Genomic DNA, 19,544 nt, shown 5'->3' on the forward strand with positions numbered 1-19,544 from the left:
CAGAAGGAGCACCGCAGATATGGCCAAACGTAGATCAGCAAAAGTATGTTGAAAACTCAAAACTTTCCATCCTCTTTTCGAGTATATTCTTGCTGGCCAACCCTCCTGTCGTCAGTCAGCATTGTCTTTAGACTATGATGAAGCTTTGGTGGTGCATGGTGCTTCGAAAATAACTCAAAGAGGCATCATTGAAGAACTACTATTCATCAGAATAAAAAGCATTTTTTAAAGAAAAGAATCGCTATTTATCAAAAAAAAAAAGAAGGGAAAGGACATATTTTCTTGAAAAATATTTTTCATGTCCAATTAAGTCCATTCATCGATAGGTTGTATTTGTCGCAACCCAACTGAGTCCTCCATCTATGGGCGACTGGTTCAATTAATCATCCATTCTCAGCTACACTTAAAAGATCTGTTAATTTATCGCATGACTAATTGCACATACATTGGATCTTAGATGTATTGTTAGTTTGGTGTTTTTTTTTTTATTATTTTAACGTGAGTGTCTGGGTTAACTTACGCGTACCTCGACTAATTCTACGGGCCCTGAAATTAACGACCATGTAAGCCTCTAGTGACCATTATATTAGCAACCACATGATTCAAACCTGAGATCACAAGGGGAACAAACCCCTTAGTTCCAAGCTGTTAGTTTAATATTTTTCTTTGAGGGTAATGTATTTTTAATATTGTGATAGTTTTTTTTTAAAGAAAAACAGAATATTTTAACTTTTATAAAATTGAGTTTTGAAACATAATTATATATAAAACTTAGAATTATTTTTTAAAATTTATTTTTAATATTAGTATATTAAAAAAATAAAAAAAATTAATTTAAAATAAAAAAAATAAAAAAATAATGAAATGATCCTACAACAACCGCTAGGCCAAGCGGTCCTTTCAGCTTAACATAAGAAAGGCCGGCAATTCCTTTCGTAACTCATAATCTTCCGAGTCACAGCAACGACAGCTTTCTTGTCATTCATAGCATTGGTCTAAATCTAATTGCCATGCAATGCAATGTGTATATCTAAAGAAAAGTAGGTAAATAATTATTTAGTGCACATCTAATAAAAATAAAATAAAAAATACTAGCCAATTTTTTTAAAAAATTGTTTCACACATAGACATACATAAAAAGACAACGATATAATTTTACAAAATTCAGCTAATGCTATTGCAAATCCAATAAAAATGAAATAAATAATTTTTTGTACGCATGTGTTTTCATTTGATTGCAGGTGAGAATGCCATTAATTGTACCTTATGAGAGAGAGAGAGGGGCCAATGATTTCTGGATTTGGTAGATCATTAGGGCATGCATTCTTTTATGAATACTGATCTTTGAAATTTTCACAAACTTGATAGGGAGTCTTGGCATGAACAACTCCTTCGGCTAAATTGGGTTCCACTCATGAACCGTGATAAAATCATGTTTTTGCATTGATTAATTACATAGAGCATAATCTGTAGGATATTCTATCTCTGAATTAAGGTGGCTAAATTGCTCCGTTGATGAAGCCACTTTTCTTATTGGCTATATATGAGAACATGAATCATAGATTTGGTCCATGATGGATAATTGGTGGATCCATACCAGAACTGCTGCTGCTACTGCTGTTTGAATGTGAACTATTGTTGTTGCTATTTGACTATTTAGAATGAGGTTTTAATTTCTAGCATTGTTTGATCTTTATTTGCTGTGGTACTCGAAGGTGTTTAGGGTTTGAACAGTTAAGTAATAAGATACCGAGACCTTGCTCTCCTCTGATATCATCTTAAGAAAATGAAGAGTAAGCTTTGAAAGAATATATAGTAAAGATTGGCCTAAAAGTTTACGCTTCTTTTTCATTAACTAAACGTGTTTATACACACACCCTAATTTACCTATTTAGTTCTAAGGCTAAAAAATAATTAATGGTTCACTTGTAGTGGAACTTGACTTATACGCAACCCTATTATGAGAGATTCCCAAAATGGTCTTGGACATGCATGTTGAGAGCGAGGAAAATACACCACTGACCTAACCCTAAATCCTAACATGATGACATAAATAGGAAAATAAAGTCACATATTTTCAAGATAAACATGCATACAGGTAGATTTGCTAGCTCTAGAGTGGTGTGAACCGGTGGTGAATGGTTATTACTATGCTAGAAGCTGTGGTGTGAGCAAATGTCATGGGCAGTAGAGCTCTCTTGAATGGAAACAAGGTTCTGCAAATAAAAATTAGTTTCACATCCATTTATATGCAAAGTTTAAATTTTCAAGGAAAAAGATTTCAAGATATAATTTATATTATTTTTTAACATATCTTTTTAAGTAAAAATTATTTAAACTTGAAACTTACACAAATTAATACTATTTTATATTTAATTTTTATCAAATAAATAGAGATGATAAGATTTGAACTCATGACTGTTTAATCATTAATGATATGATATCATATCAAAAAATCAATTTAACTAAAAAACTTAAACTATTAAATAAAATTCTAAAATATAATTTATATTATTTTCTAATAATTTATACAACACATTATCTCAATTCTAAACCCCATAATAAATATAGTTACACCTACGATTCCAAGTAAAATCAAGGGGTCGAAATCACATAGCTAAAAAAAGGTCACGCAATCATGATCCACCTCAACTTACATTCTTGACTTGTGTACTTTATTTAGTTATAAAGAAAGAAAGAAACTACCACGGAACAACAATTTTTTCTTCAGCCATGACAAGTTATGGGCATTAATAAATTAAATAAAACAATAAGAAACGACTTGCATTCTTTTTATTTTTGTTATCTTTTTAATTAAAAATATTCGAGTCAGCTTATAGACACTTCAACTAATCCTTCAAGACCCTAAAATTAACGATTATGTAAGTTTTCAATGATTTTAAAATTTATAATGATAATTTTTAAAAAATAAATTTAAAATTTAACTAATTTAATAGTGTTTTTTTAAATCTTGATCAAAATCATAAAATAAAAAAATACATGATGAAAGAGAAGCCTCAAGGAATGATTTGGCTTTATAGTCAACTTAAATTCTTGGGCCATGGTTGATAGGAAAGCTTAAGCTATCAACCACATACTATGCGTGTTTCATGATCATGGCTTAACTATGGTAGTTGTCTAGTTAGGGTCTTGTTTCGTTATCACTGTTTTGATACTTCCCAGTCTTAAGCCGACGATACTACGTGGCAACATACATGATTTAGACTTGCTGCCTTATTGACTTTTTACTTATAATATTTATCTATTAAAAAAAAACTTATTTCGTATTTTCGTTTTCTTCTTATATCCTCAATTTAGTTAAATGACTAAGTTTTTAATCCATCATTCCGTTAGTTTTTCTATCCAAATTAACAAAATCAGTCAATGCACGTAGAGTTGTGGTGCAGGATAATTTTTAAAATAATTTTTTTTGCTTGATAATACTTGAAAATATTTTTATTTTATTTTTTACATTAAAACTATTAAAAAATACTAAAAAAATTAATTTAATACACTTTTAAACTAAAAAAATTTTAAAAAAATTAAAATCTATATACCCCAAACACCCTCTTAATTTTATTTAGAAGATGACCATAAACTATATGGACATAGCGCGCACATATATAGAAAAAAAAAAAAAAAAAAAAAAAACCAAACCTCTTTCATTTTGAAACCTCCAGCTTTCCTTCTTCGATGACCCCTCCTCCTTCAGTAGGAGGTGTTATTTCTATATAATATTAAGTCGTGTTTAAAACTTTTTATGTTAATTTGGATGATAAAAATTAACACAATGATAGATTAAAAACTCATTTACTTTATAAGGATATATTGAAAACTTATCCATTTGTTAAAGTACTAAGTTTTTAATCGATCAATCTGTTAATTTTCCTATACAAATTAACAATTAAAATCGATGATGACTATAACTTAATATTATCTTAAAGATGACCATAAACACATAACATAACATAACATTATCAATAAGAAAATAGAAGTTTGAAATTAATTGGTTAAAACAAACTACTCATGGATGAATCATTTAAATATACATAACTTTTTAAATTAAGTGGTAAAAAACAAACTGCTCATAGGTGGACTATTTAAAAATACATGTGCTTTAAACTCATTTTCAAATAAATTTGATGATCCTTAAAATTCATTTCATATCAATTATTGCGGGTGCGACGTCGAATGATGCGCTAACCTCCTGAGAGGTATTGGGAAAGGATAGAGTTTTGAGTATAATCATAAAATTATGATTGTAAGATTCAAGAATCGCCACCTAATATTATGGTTACTAGAAAACCTATAGTCTACGAGAGTCCGGGTAAAGAACTGGTTATGCAAAGAGAAGATGCATCACCCCTAATACACATTACCTAAGATAAGCTGCATTGTTGTTTGATTGTTTTTCTAGGTCGCTTTTCTATCCATTGGTCTTGTCTAAGGTTTAAGGTAGATTTCTCTTCGTGAGGAAGTCTCTATCTTATCGGATTAAATCCTAACCGTTCTAACATCTAAATTTTAGCATCGCATTTATTCTGCACTTTGTATCTTTAATACCTAAGGGTATGTTTTACAATGCAATTTTATACCTTCAAATATTAAATTCTACAACTAAATCATAACATTTTAAATATAAAGTGAACAAAATAGTTAATGAAGGATTTTTGATATTTTGACCAAACCCTAACGGATAATCATAAACTGGTTATGATATCTATTTTACATTTTAAAACATGAGAAAGATGCAATTTGTTTTTTATTTTTTTAATGAAAATATACTTAGAAAACTTTTAGGATTTGACTGTATGCATGAAAATAAAACATTATTGTTTTTTTGTTATTGTTTTTTGAGAGAAGAAATTAATTTAAAAATTTTTAGATTTTTTTTTTATCTTCAATTTTTTTTTGAGAAATGTTTTGGAGAAAATTAAGTATTTTAATACCGGATTTATATATTACGGTGTAAATATACAACCCAATATTATACAAAATTGGTAGAAAAACATGTGAGAAAATTTTGAAAGGAATTTTGAATATTTTTTGGAATATTTTTTATTTTGTTTCTTACTGTTCAACCAAAACAGTGTTGTTTTGGACAAAATATGTCATTTCATTTAAATGAAACGGTGTTGTTTTTGCTTTTAGGGTTTTAATTTAGGGATTTGGCAAAAGCTCAATTTAGTCCTCTGTCTTTTAATTTTTTCTATTGCATCTTTAATTGACCATAAATTTTCAATTTTATGCAATTTTGCCCATGCTGAACTTCAATGCCAACCCCAAATTTTAGCGTCCTTTTCACATTAGTCTTTGATCTTGGATTTATGCAATTTAACCTTCAATTGACCATTAAACTTTTAATTTTCTTTAATTTCACTTATGATTTGAATCAATTGAGTCCTAATAGTTCGGCACCTCTTGCAAAATGATTATTGACTGTGATTTCTTCAATTTAACCCTAAAGCTTTGATTTTCTTGCGATTTTACCCCTGATTTGAATCAATTGACTTGGTAAAAATTAAATTTGATCTCTTAAAATTTCAATCTTCTCAATTAAGCCAAAATTGGGGCCCCAAACTTAAATTTTCACCAATTAAGCTTCAAATAAAATTAATTAGACCCATTTAAAGTCTAATTAAGTCCTCGCACCTAATTAAATCCTTCAATTGGACCCAAATTAATTCTTAAACATAATTAAACTTTAATTTGGCTCATGATTAAATCAAATTGACCTATTAAAAATCTAATTATGTATTTAGGCTTAATTTTTATACAAATTTATCCAATAATGATTTAATTTGATTTTGAATATGCGTTGTCTCTTCAATTTTAGGTATAATGAGGTGCAATTATGCTTACGATTCCATCCAAAATTGCAGTTTGATTTTTTCTATATTTGAAATCCTTCCAGCTTGCTTTTGTCAAAATATCAGTCTTCTTGCTATTATTATTTTATGTTTTTATTTTTATTTTGGAAAGAAAAAAGATAAATTTTTTGGAGAATAATCCAGAAATAAGTTATGATATCAATGATTAGGACACAAAAATAATCAAGCACTAATATTCACCAAGTCATCTCATACCAATAAAAATCTAATCACACAATCGAAATCGAATTACAAAATTCAAGATTTCATCTCACAAAATAAGTTATGTTGATTTATTCGTACACAAAACATGTGGAAATAATCAATTAAATGATTACAATTAATTAAATTATCGATCATACAAACTAATCATTTATATCATCCAAACATAAACCTAGTAAACATTGGGATCGCCAATTATCTTAGATAATGCTAAAAAATTAAATCACAATCTTGTCCTCCCAGTTTAATTGTGGATTATCAACATTCCTTGGTTCTCCTAAAAATTACCTAGGGTTTCAGATCCCTTGTGTTTGAAGTGCTCCGACGTGCCGAGGACATTTCAATTAGGCAAATCTCCACAAATACACATAATAAAACAATTATTTTTAATTACAAACTCAAGTAAAATAAAAATAAAATTCGGACTTGAAAAATTATTGAAATGTCCCTGGTCTAGGTAAAATTATTGTTCTTCCTATGTCATGACTAAAATTACCAAAATGTCTTAATAGTGCATTGCACTATTCATGTGGCGCCACTGTTGGGGCTCCGTGATGATTTTGGAGAGATGGTGGTGCATCAACCAACCTATCATATAGATCTTGATCTCGTACCCACTGGAAGGAGATCGAGGATGAAAAAACTTTGGTTTGACCATACAATTTTTTTTCTTTTTTCAAGCTAATTCCGACGGTGTTGGCAACTAGGACACGATCAGGTGTGGTGCAATCTTTGTTAGACGTGTGAGCTCGCTTGGATTGAGTGGTCCAGATTTGGTTGATTTGATCTAACGGTCTAGATCCGAATGGCTTTAAACTGATTTGTTGGCTTGAGATCTGGCGTGGATGAATTTATTAAAGTTACCGAATCAAAGGGTGTTTGTTTCCCGGAAAATAGTTTTTGGAAAATTATTTTTTAAATTTTTTTGTGTTTGTTTGTCATTAGAAAAGTTAGTCAACGGAAAATACTTTTCAGTCAATGGAAAACACTTTCTAGTCAAAGAAAAATTTAGTTTGGTTTCCAGGAAAGTGTTTTCCTTTTATTTTGGGCGGAAAATACTTTCTAGAAGTTGTGAAAAATTTAGAAATGTCATATTATTTGCTGATTATATCAAATTTGGTCCTCGAACTTTTAATTGCTATATATATATATATATTGTTATGAATATATTTTTTTTAATTTCATCCCTTAGAATTTAATTTTTATATTAACTTTTGTCCTTATTTTTATAATTATTATTTTCTTTTCCCTTATCATTTTTTAATTGAAATTTTTTATCTATCAAATTTGGTCCTCATTCTTTTGATTGTTACTTATTTTATTTGAAATAATTTATGAAATATTAATTATTATTATTTTAATTTCTTCATCTTTTAATTTTTTAATTTTTTAGATTTGATTTCTATTATTTTTATTATTATTATTTATTTTATTTGAGATAATTTATGAAGTTATATTTTTTTTTCAATTTCATTCACTTTCAATTTTTTAATTTGTAAAATTTGTTTCTCATTATTTTAATAAATCTAAAAAAAATAAAACATTAATAAGTTATTTTTCAGCTCATTTTCCATGACATAACCAAACATTGAAAAATATTTTACAACTTATTTTCTATTACACTACCAAACATAAAAAAATAATTCACTTTTCTGGAATTTATTTTCCTCAAATTTACTTTCCAAAAAAAATTACTTTCCAGCAAATAAATGGGCTTAGGATTTCGGTGGGTATTTAAGTGGATGACTGGGATTAGTTTGGGTCTTAAACTGGTGTGGGCGAGAGCAGATCAAGTCTATGAATCCGACGACTATGATATTTGAAAGTTGGATTTAAAGGTTGTGATCTCTTCTGGGCTTTGATCCGATGTGGGTGAGGTCATATCATGATTTGATTAGCGGCTGAGATCCATTTGGGCAATAGGATCTACAACCAACCTGATTTCTTTTCACCTAACCAACGCCCTCAGATTCAATCTCTGTTTCTTCTATTGAAACCAAAGTCGAAAAACAAAAAGAGAGGTTAATTAAGCTGAGAGCTCTTTCAAAGCTTTCCCCAACACATTTTTTTTTTTTTTAAGTATGCATGGGCTTATATAGAGTGGATTGATGGGATGTGATTAATCATAAAAAAAATAATTTAATATTTCTTTAAATAAAAAAGACAATTAAAAACACTGTTAAGAAAAAGCAAAAACACTTTCTCAAAGTACCTCGGTGCGCTCACTGAGATGTCGTGTTCTGTCGAAAAACCCTAAAATATCCCTGTACTTTCTCGGAAACCTCCATGCCTCTCCCCTTACAACGGCTATGCAATAGGCGAACAACCCAAGGGCAAAAAGTATAAGAAGAAATGCCTTAAGACCCCGCCCTGGAATCTTTTTAATTCTCGACACAGTTCAGTGTCGGACATTTTTCCTACTGTGGCCTGACATCTTTTTGTTCGAAACGAGGCATGATTGTTTCAAGTTGTTAACCTATTGGAAGATGGATTCTCCGAGATAGTTTGAAAGGATTAATTGGTTTAAGAAAGTGGTTATCCCGGCCCTATCGAATTAAAAAAACAAATACAAAATGGAATAACCAAGAAATTAGGCAGAGCTATGGAAGGTTCAAGGTGGTCCAATTTGTTAATTCCCCGAATGCTTTCACACTATTTCTGCCTAAACATACTTTCTTACCGAGGAGCAAATTCTGTTCTGTAACGTCAGCAACAAAATTTATTGTATTTTTGAGTAAAAAATACTATTGTTTATTAAAATAATTTTTATTAAAAATATATTAAAATATTTTTTTTTAATTTAGTTTTAATATAATTACATCAAAATAATTTAACAACAAAAAAAAAATTAAAATTTTAAAAAACATGACCAGCTGAAACAAGCACGTCCTTGGTTTACAATAGACAAGCATATAGAGCTTTTTTTTAGCATCTTGAATTGTCTTTTCTTTTTTCTTTAAGCGTCTTAGAGCGTGTTTGACAGTGTGGTTATGAGTGCTTTTTAAATAATTTTTCGTGTCAAAATGTATACCAATAATATTTTTTTATTTTTTAAAAATTATTTTTGATATCAGCACATCAAAACGATACAAAATATATAAATCATAATAAATTTTAATAAAAAAAAATTAAATTTTTTAAGAACACATCAATAACTGTGTTTCCAAACGTTCCTAAAGTCTTGACTTGCTCCATTAATGGCCTCGATATAGGTGCTAAAGTAATTTGCTTTTCTCTTTTTTTTTTTCAATAAACTTCTCATCACCACCATCATCCTAAATCTTTTTTGTTCTCACTTTCCCCCCTTCAATTTGCAATCACTTAATTTCCTTTTTTTGGTCTTCTTATCACTATCGTCGTTGTCGTCATTTGTGATACTTTCTACTGATGGATTCTGTAAAACCATCCGCGGTGACTTCGAAGAAGAGTAAATTTGCACGCAACGTAGCCAAAGTTATTCAACTTCGAGCAGCAACTGGGATTGCTCCTGCTGATGGGGTTCAGAAAGTTGTGTCCCAAGAAGAGGTCAAGCATGATAAGCATCACCGTAAAAGTGCAGCTAGCCGGCCTCAGCCATTTGATATTAATAATATTGATGAACATCAAAAAAGTTTGGCCTTGGAAGCACTTGTTGCCAAAATGTTCGCTAGCGTTTCATGTGTTAAAGCTGCATATGCCCAGTTACAGTATTCTCAGTCTCCTTATGATGCTGATGGGATTCAAGCAGCTGATCAATTTGTAGTCTCGGAGTTGAAGAATCTGTCTGAGTTGAAGCAGTGCTATATAAAGAAACAGTTTGATCCTTCTCCTGAGACTGCTCTGGTTTTGGCTGACGTTCAGGAGCAGAAGAGTCTTTCAAAGACCTATGAGGTAATGGGGAAGAAATTGGAGTCTCAGTTAAGGCTCAAGGAGTCTGAAATCATGTATCTGAGAGAAAAAATGGAGGAATCTAATAGACAAAACCGATTACTTGAGAAGAGGTTAAATAAAAGTGGACATTTATCTATGCCTGACAATCTACGGCTACCAGGCTTAAGTCCCAGCCATTTCATTACAGTTCTTCTACATACAGTCAAGTCTATTCGAAGCTTTGTTAAGTTGATGATTGATGAGATGAAATCTACCGGCTGGGATCTAGATGCTGCAGCCAAATGTATTGTATCTGATGTGGCTTACCGGAGAGCAGATGATAAATGTTTTGCATTCGAAAGCTTCGTAAGCAGAGAGATGTTCGATGGTTTCCATTTGACTAATTTCTCTCCCCAAAAAGAATCTCCACCAGAGAAAAAGAATCAGCAACAGTTGTTTTTCAAGAGATTCGTTGAACTAAAATCAACGAAAGCAACCGAATACATTGCCCACAAGCCCAAATCAACATTTGCAAAATTTTGTCGTGCCAAGTATTTGCAGCTTATTCACCCCCAGATGGAAACATCCTTTTTTGGCAACTTGAGTAAAAGAAGCCTCGTGAATTCAGGTGAATTTCCTGACACTATTTTTTTTACCACATTTGCGGAAATGGCTAGGCGGGTCTGGCTTCTACATTGCCTGGCCTATTCTTTCGATCCTGAAGCCTCAATCTTCCAAGTCCGTAGAGGGTGTCGTTTCTCCGAAGTTTACATGGAATGTGTCGCCGAGGATGCACTTCTTTCTTCAGAAAATGCACCGGACGTCGACCCATCAGTTGCATTCACTGTAGTTCCTGGGTTCAGGATTGGTAAAACTGTTATTCAGTGCCAGGTGTATCTCTCTCCGCTACAGGCTAAGGTAAACCGTGGATAAAAACTTAGCATGGACCCACAACATCGAAGAATGAACCGGTGCAGGCCATTGTCGTGATTATTTTGAGTAAACATCTGATTATACGCCTTGTTGCTAAGTGTTTATTGTGGGGTCTTGGAATTGTATGTATGCATGGTGACTTGGGGCAGCTTGTCTTTGTATTTTCGTGGCCATTTTGAAAAAAGGAAAGCGCGTGGACCGTTGTTAGGAAACAACTTTTGAATCTTTTATTTCAATTATGAAAGATCCTCAAAACAATTTTGTTAACATTAGGCCATTGACAGAAGGATTGTTCAGCTGCATTGCACCATTTCCCTGTGTCTTGGATGCTTTCAATGTACAGAGTACTATATATAAGCATAAATGTTGATTTTATAATCACATATTTTAGTCATCATGCTAAGTGCTTTTTTATATTTCTAATCGATATGGTAAAAAATATTATTTTAACTTTCTGGGTTTTTTTTTCCTTTAGAAGTTACCATGTTTGCCTCAATTATTTAGTTCTCTTTTCTGCACCATGTCCCTGTAGTACCTTGAATCCTTTTTTTACCGTTTTGTTCTTTTACTGGGTGTCTGGACAGTGTAAATTGTGACTGCCCAGCCCTGCTCATAGAAATGCACAACCTTTATTGGAATATGTATCATGTATAGGACAACACGATGCCAACTCTATTTAATGTGGGGCTGGTCATGCAAGTTAACACGTGATGACAAATATCTGTGACGCTCTGTTATTGGGAAGAGAGGATGATGTAGCTTGAATGATGGAGTACGTTCATCTTCTTACACAGTATCAGAAATAGAAAAGGATGGAACAAATTGTACAGTTGTGGCATTAATGTCTGGTGGTAGCATTAAGAATTCAGATAAAATCCTAAAAATTTTATAGCTACTGCAAACTTACATTCTCGGTATACACAAACTAATCTGAACACTACTCATGTTCATCTAAAAAAACACCAATAAACTAGTGGTTCACTTGTCTCCCAGCAATTGTACCACTTGATTTTGTTGCATAAATGTATTGGAGGCTTGGAATCAGAATCGTAATCGATGGAAAGGGGATTGTTTGGGGTGTAATTTCATCATTTGATAGTTTGGTGCTGCTCTTGCAAAGTAAAAGGAGAGAGGTCAAATTGGGAGCATTATCTTCGTAAATTCCTTGCTGATGATCTCAAAATTTCAAGAATCTTACCAATATCAGCTTGGAAAAACAAAACAAAACAAATTCACCACTGTGTGGAGGTGTTTTTTTCTCGGCCAGGGGCATTTCTCAGGTTAAAAACTGGATTTTTTCCCCAGAAAGTGTAGTTGGGTTGATTACAGAGCATGGGTCTAATATGGAAGCGCGGGCTTCCAGATGGCCTGAATGTTCTGTTCTCACGAACTGAACGGAGGCAAGGTTGCTCATCCAATGGGTTGATCGAATGTAGCTCTGTGGCTTTGGGGCTCTGGTTTATTGATAGCCTCATTTATTAGAGGGCTCTAGGAAGGCAATGCTATATTTTTTTCTCGGCGTGCGGAATATTTTGGACGAGAGAAAATACATCCAACTAGTTCATTTGTTTGCCCTCGGCTGCTGTATCTTTACCTACAGAGACCTTCCACTTGAATTATATAAAAGCTAACTAAATGTGAATTAGTTTGTTTAATAGGTTGAAAAGAAACTTGAATAAAACTGTTTTTTTTTTTAAAAATTAATATTAAATAATAAAATTAAAAAAAATAAGATAAAAAATAAAAAAAGATGACTTTTCAAACCCATAACTCAGGTTATTAAATCTAACATTGAATGATGAATCATCACTATTATTATTATAACTATTATTATTCTCATCATTATTGTTATTATTTATACTATTATCACTATCATTATAGCTATCACCATTACTACTATTATCAATAAGTAATATCTTCAATTCTTCATCATCATCATTAGTATTATTATCGTGATCACTATTACTATTATTATTACCATCGTTATATTATTATTGTTAATACTATTGTTGCTGCTGTTGTTGTTGTTATTATTATTTTTATTACTACCACCACCACTAATATTGCTATTATTTTTTCTTATCAATGTTATCATTATCATCATTATTAATATTATAACAACAATTACTATTATTATAATAAACTATTATTACTACTATTATTACCATTATTATTACTGCTAATAGTATTATTGTTAGTATCTTTATTATTGTTACAATCATCATCATCATCACTATTATTATTTTAATAAACTATTATTATCACAATTATTAGTGTTGTTATTATCATCATCATCATCCTATTAATATTATCATTTCTTACCATTATTGCTACCACTATTACTATTATCATTACTATTAATAGTATTATTACTATTACTATCACAATTAGTATTATTATTATTATCATCATCATCACTATCATTGCAACTATTATTATCATAACAAACTATTATTATTAGTACAATTATTATCACTATTATTGGTTTCATCATTGCTATTACTATTACTATTATTATTATTATTATTATTATTATTATGACGACGACAATGACCATTATTACTATCATAATAAATTATTATTATTACCACTATTATTAACATTATCATCACTATTAGTAATTTTATTAATAATATTGTTAGTATCATTATCATTATTACTATTACTATTACTATTACTATTACTATTATGATGATCACTATTACTATCATAATAAATTATTATTATTACCACAATTATTAATATTATCATCACTATTAGTAGTTTTATTAATAATATCGTTAGTATCATTACCATTATCATTACTACTACTACTACTACTACTACTACAATTATTATTATTATTATTACAAAAATCATAAACTTGATTTGAAAGATAAAATTAAAACCATAAAACATTTGATAAAAGGGCAAAGGAAACAAATAAGAAATTAAAAGAAGGAGGAGAAAACTGAAATAAATACTATTACTTTTGAAAAAAAATCATAAATTTGATTTGAAAGATAAAATTAAAAACTATAAAAACTTTGACAAAAAAGCCAAGAAAAAAAATAAGAAAACAAAAATAGAAGAACTGAATCGAAAAACACCATATACACAAATTATAATTGAAGGACTAAATTAAAAACAAATAAAATTTTAACAAAAGAGAAAATGACTGAAATACAAAATTAAAACTAAGATGATGGTTTCTGAAACACCAACAAAAATCACGGACATATTTAGTTTTTAGGGGGCAGGAGAGAGAAATGAGGGAAAAAAAAGAAGAGAAAGGGCCACAAATGATAAATCAACTATTTTTAGATGACACACACCACCTATATAAGAAGATGACATAGTGGAGAACAAAATGACACGAAAAATGCATAAAATAAATAGATAACCATATGTGCTAATAAATGTTAAAAAGAGATGTTAATGATAAACAAAGATTGAACTAGGACTCTAACCGATGAATGCAAACAAAAAAACATGATGTTGTGATGAGTGAGGTCATTCAACATTATTTAATTACATGTCAATATTATTTTTTGAATAAAAAAAACTTGCAAGAATAATTTAAATCTAATCGTGTTGAAGTTGGCTCAACATAGTTAGTTTGACCAGGAGACTCGATTGTGACCCGATTAAACCTGTTCAAAACCTAATTTAGCTCCCAAAAAATATCTAAATGTTTTTTTTTTGTTTCAACTCCTACCTAACTTGATCAGGCTGAAATGAGAAACAACAAAATGTTAAAAAAAACAGAGAGTTTAGGGAGTGAAACGAAAAGACAACGCCACATTGAATTGACCCCCACCAATTAGGTCTAACCTACTAAACGCATGGTCAGGATCATAATGACCCTGATATGATCATAATGAGCTTACCTGGTTTAGCCAGCTGTCATTTCCATTTCCCTTCATTTCCTTTCTTCCTATTTAGGCTTTCATTGAGTTTGAGTGGGATGAAGTTTGAAACTAAATTACAAAGCCTCAAAAGAACTAGGGACTAAAATAAAAAATTCAAGAGTTATCAAAGTACCAAAGAACAAATGAAAAAATAATCTCTTTAACTTTCCTTACCTTCATTTCTCTTTGGTTGAGACTTAAATAGGTTCGGTTGGGATGAATTTTAGAACCAAATTAAAAAGTCTATAAAGAATCAAGGATCAAATTAAAAAATCCTATAGTTTTCAAAGAACCAGGGACTAAATAAAAAAAATGTAGGAATAAATTAAAAAAATGGCTGGAAAGTGCAAAGAACTCACCAACGAGCGCGGAAGTCACCAACTTTGGGTAGCATGTGCAACTTGCTTTGTGATCTGTGAGGGAATTTATTTCATATATTTTTTTAGTACAAATTATTTTGATTTAGATTATTTTGTATGTTTCTTAGCTTGTTTTTCTAGAATTTTAGGTGTTTATTTATTTATTGTGAATTCTTGGTATTTAATTATTAAATTAGATTGAAAATTAAGATGATGTGAAAAGGAAGAAAACAGGCTAAGCCTAGAGAACAAGTCCTAGTTGGTATGGTCTAATCAAACAAGAACATTATTTGGTTTTTAGGTTCTAACTAAAGTTACATACTGTAATCTTAGATGTTCCTTAGCTTTCTAGAAAGCTAAGAGATAGGTTTAAAACTTTAAACATGATTTAGAATCTAATTTTACCTTTTAAAGCTCAAAATTTAGAAGAAACAAAAAAGTCTGAATATGTCCAGAAGTTACTGCAGCTTAGACACTATTTTGTTTTCAGTCTATATCTATCTAGAGTTCTAAAGTCAGAACAGATGTGTTGGAAAGATAATATAGATACCTAAAACCATGATGAAAGGCCCAATGCCAAACTATACGGTTTGGATACCCTAAAGGTCGCTGAAAGTTTGTCATCTAGGAATTCTAAGTTTTTAACAACAATTATCTATTTTAAAAAGGAAAGGAGAATTGGATTTGGGAGATCAGATTTTTAGCTGCAAAAAGGGAATAAAAGTTTTCTCATAGAGAGACATCTAAGAAAAGTACCATATTAGAAAAAAAAAAACATCCTAACAATCGCACGATAAGAAAAAAAAGGATTGTAATTATGAGAGAAGAGCAAAGCTCAAGGTTTCTACAATTCCTGAGCCTTCTTTCTTATTTCTCTAATTCTTTTAGTTGCAGAATTTTTATTAAGGATCTTGAATTTAACTTATATGTTGGATTGTTTTATTAATTATGATTTGCTAGTTTTTCTTATTATAGGGCTAGGATGTAGTCATTGAATTCTTATCTGGAGTTGAATATAGTTATATTAAGTATCCTTTATTAATTATAATTTGATGATTTTGGTTTTTATTCTTGCAATTTATTGGCCATAGATTGCATGTTTAAGATATTGAATGAAATAGTGAATTTTGGAATTTAATACTAGAAAGAAATAAAAACACACTTTTGTGACCTCATTCAAGAATTCCATAAAGCATAATGAATTTATATTAATTTATTTGATCATGAAAGTAGACATAGTGAAACAAAAGAATGTGAAATAGAGGAAAACAGAATTGCAGAGAGAAATTCCTAATGTATATTGAATGATGCAGCTCGTCCACTTATATACAGCAAGCAAAGAATATTCTAACTAACTTATCCCATGCAATGTCAACATTACCCTTTATGTACAGCTCATTACAGAAGCAACAAATAATAAGTAACAGAGTAACAGAATTCAGGTAACCATGCCATCCTTCTCTTTAGTGACGTGGGGAGGTGATGATTCATCCTCTAATACCCCCCCGCAAGATGGAGTGTAAAGATTTACAACTCCCATCTTGGATAAGTGAAAATTAAGAACTGAGGATGATAAAGCTTTTGTCATAATATCAGCAAGTTGATTGGAGCTGGAGACATAACGAGTGCATATATGGCCGGCCTGAATCTGGTCTCGAATTAGATGGCAGTCGAGTTCAATGTGTTTAGTCCTCTCATGGAAGACTGGATTTGCCGCAATATGCATAGCAGCTTGGTTGTCACAGTGTAATGAAACTGGTTGAAAATGCTGGACATGGAGGGCAGACAGAATGTATTTCAGCCAAGTTAATTCAGCGCAAGTGACAGCCATGGAACGGTATTCGGCCTCTGCCGAGGACTTGGAGACCACAGATTGTTTCTTGGATTTCCAAGAGATCAAGGAAGAGCCAAGGAAAATACAGTAGCCACTAATAGAACGTCTGGTATCGGGGCAAGAAGCCCAATCAGAATCGCAATAAGCCTCAAGATGTAAAGATGAAGAACTAGAGAACAAAAGTCCTTGTCCTGGTGCACCCTTAAGGTAGCGAAGGACTTTGTGGGCTGCATGTAAATGAGCATCAGTAGGATTAGCCATGAATTGGCTCAAATTGTTGACACTATAGCAAATATCTGGCCGAGAGACTGTAAGATAAAGGAGCCTGCCAATAAGACGTCGATAAACACTGGGATCAGATAATGGAGTGCCAGTTGTTTGAGTAAGATTGAGGTTTTGCTGCATGGGAACCTTAGCAGGGGTGCTGCCTAAGGTGCCAGAATCTGCAAGAATATCCAGTGTGTACTTCCTCTGGCAGAGATAAATGCCTTGGGAGGATCTTGCAACCTCTATGCCGAGAAAGTAGCGTAAGGTGCCAAGGTCCTTGATCTGAAAATGGCTGTGAAAAATAGATTTCAATTCATGCACAGCAGCAATGTCACTGCTTGCAACCAATATATCGTCGACATAAACAAGGATAACAACAAATGTGCCATTAATGTCACGGGTGAAAAGGCTATAATCAGCCTTGGATTGAGAGAAACCTGCAGCAAAAAGAACATTAGAAAATTTGGAATACCATTGCCTTGAAGCTTGTTTGAGACCATACAAGCTCTTGAGCAATTTACAGACTTGAGTAGGTGATCCTTTTATGTAGCCAGGAGGTTTATTCATATAGATATCTTCATGCAAGTCCCCATGCAAGAACGCATTATTTACATCGAATTGATGTAAATGCCATCCTTTAACCGATGCAGTAGCCAAGAGACACCTCACAGTAACCAACTTAGCCACAGGAGAAAAAGTCTCGTGATAGTCCACTCCCTCAAGTTGGGTGAAACCGCGAGCCACAAGTCTTGCTTTAAGTCGTTCAACACTCCCATCAGAATTATACTTAATTTTATAAACATATTTGCAATCAATAGGAACCTTGCCAGGAGGTAAATCTGTAAGTTGCCAAGTCTGATTTGCCTCCAAGGTTGCTAATTCAGTGTCCATGGCCTTACACCATCCGGGGTCTTTAAGAGCTTGTTTATATGTTTTTGGTTCAATATGAGTGGAAATACTGGTTGAAAAAGCTTTATAAGTAGGAGAAAAATGCTGGTAAGAAATAGTAGTATGAAGAGGTGAAGATGTACCTGAAGGGGAACATAGTAGCTGGTTCAACAACGAGATAGGAGGAGTTAGAGTAGTCTGATGGCAATGGTAATCCTGCAGGTACTCAGGAGCACGTCGGGTTCTAGTTGACCTGCGAAAAGGGGAAACTGAAGAAGGAGGAGAAGCTAAGGTAGCAGGAGATAATGTAGGTGGAGAAATAAAAGTCTGTGGTGGGGAAGGTGTAGGAGGGGGAGAACCTGGAGCTAAAAAATTTTGAGATGAAGACTGGTTAGCAGGAAGGGCAGGGGAGGGAGTAAGGGAGGAGAGAGAAGGAGGAGAGGATGGTGAAGTAGGAATAGAAATAGAAGAAGGCAGTGAAGAAGGTAAAGGATGTGTAATAGAGTTGGAAGGTAGAACAGAAGGCGAAAAAGATGAATGGAAGGGAAAAATAGATTCATGAAAATGAACATCTCGGGATAAAAAAATTTGATCAGTTTGTAGATCAAGTAATTTATATGCTTTAACTCCAAAAGGGTAGCCTAAAAACACACATGCTCTGCCTCTAGGATCAAACTTCTTACGTCCATGGGACAAGGTAGAGGCATAGGCAAGGCAACCAAAAACTCTCAAGTGTTTGTACTGGGGAGGGGTTTGGAAGAGAGATTCATATGGTGTTTTGTTATGAAGAAGAGGGGTAGGAGTACGATTAATAAGGTAGGTTGCTGTGAGAACACAGTCAGTCCAATGTTGGGGTGAAAGGTGGGATTGAAACATTAAGGCTCGGGCAATATTCATTATGTGTTGATGTTTTCTCTCGACCCTTCCATTTTGTTGGGGTGTGTCGACACAACTCCTTTGGTGGATAATGCCCTTAGTTTGAAAAAAATCTGTCATGCGGAACTCGGCTCCATTGTCACTTCTAATGATTTTGATTTTAGTGTGAAATTGAGTTTCAATTAAACTGTAAAAAGCCATAAAACAAGACCGGGTATCAGATTTATTTCTAAGCATATAAACCCATGTTGTCCGAGAGTGGTCATCAACAATTGTAAGAAAGAAACGTGATCCATCCACTGCAATAACTGAGTTGGGACCCCATATATCACAGTGGACAAGATCAAAATTATTTAAAGCAGAATGTGCAGAAGTTGGAAAAGAAACACGCCGCTGCTTAGCCAAAGGACAAATGGAACATGGTATTGGATTATGAAATGTTCGATTGTGTGTGATAATGGGATCAGTGATTAAAGCTAATCTGGAAAGGAAAATGTGTCCTAAACGATAATGCCATAAATCACACAATGAAGTAGTGTGAGTAGCGGAAGCGGAA

At 32.2% G+C, this 19,544-nt stretch overlaps 1 protein-coding gene across 1 annotated transcript; it reads left to right on the plus strand.

Annotated features, from left to right (window-relative positions):
• Positions 1–9,271: 9,271 nt before the first annotated feature.
• Positions 9,272–11,268, plus strand: LOC18095453 (protein GRAVITROPIC IN THE LIGHT 1). Its single transcript, XM_006370051.3, has one exon. It carries the CDS (start codon positions 9,480–9,482, stop codon positions 10,872–10,874), a length of 1,395 nt encoding a protein of 464 aa, XP_006370113.3. The 5' UTR covers positions 9,272–9,479; the 3' UTR covers positions 10,875–11,268.
• Positions 11,269–19,544: the final 8,276 nt, after the last annotated feature.

This window comes from Populus trichocarpa, chromosome 1, assembly GCF_000002775.5.
Source record: "Populus trichocarpa isolate Nisqually-1 chromosome 1, P.trichocarpa_v4.1, whole genome shotgun sequence".
Lineage (NCBI taxonomy): Eukaryota > Viridiplantae > Streptophyta > Magnoliopsida > Malpighiales > Salicaceae > Populus > Populus trichocarpa.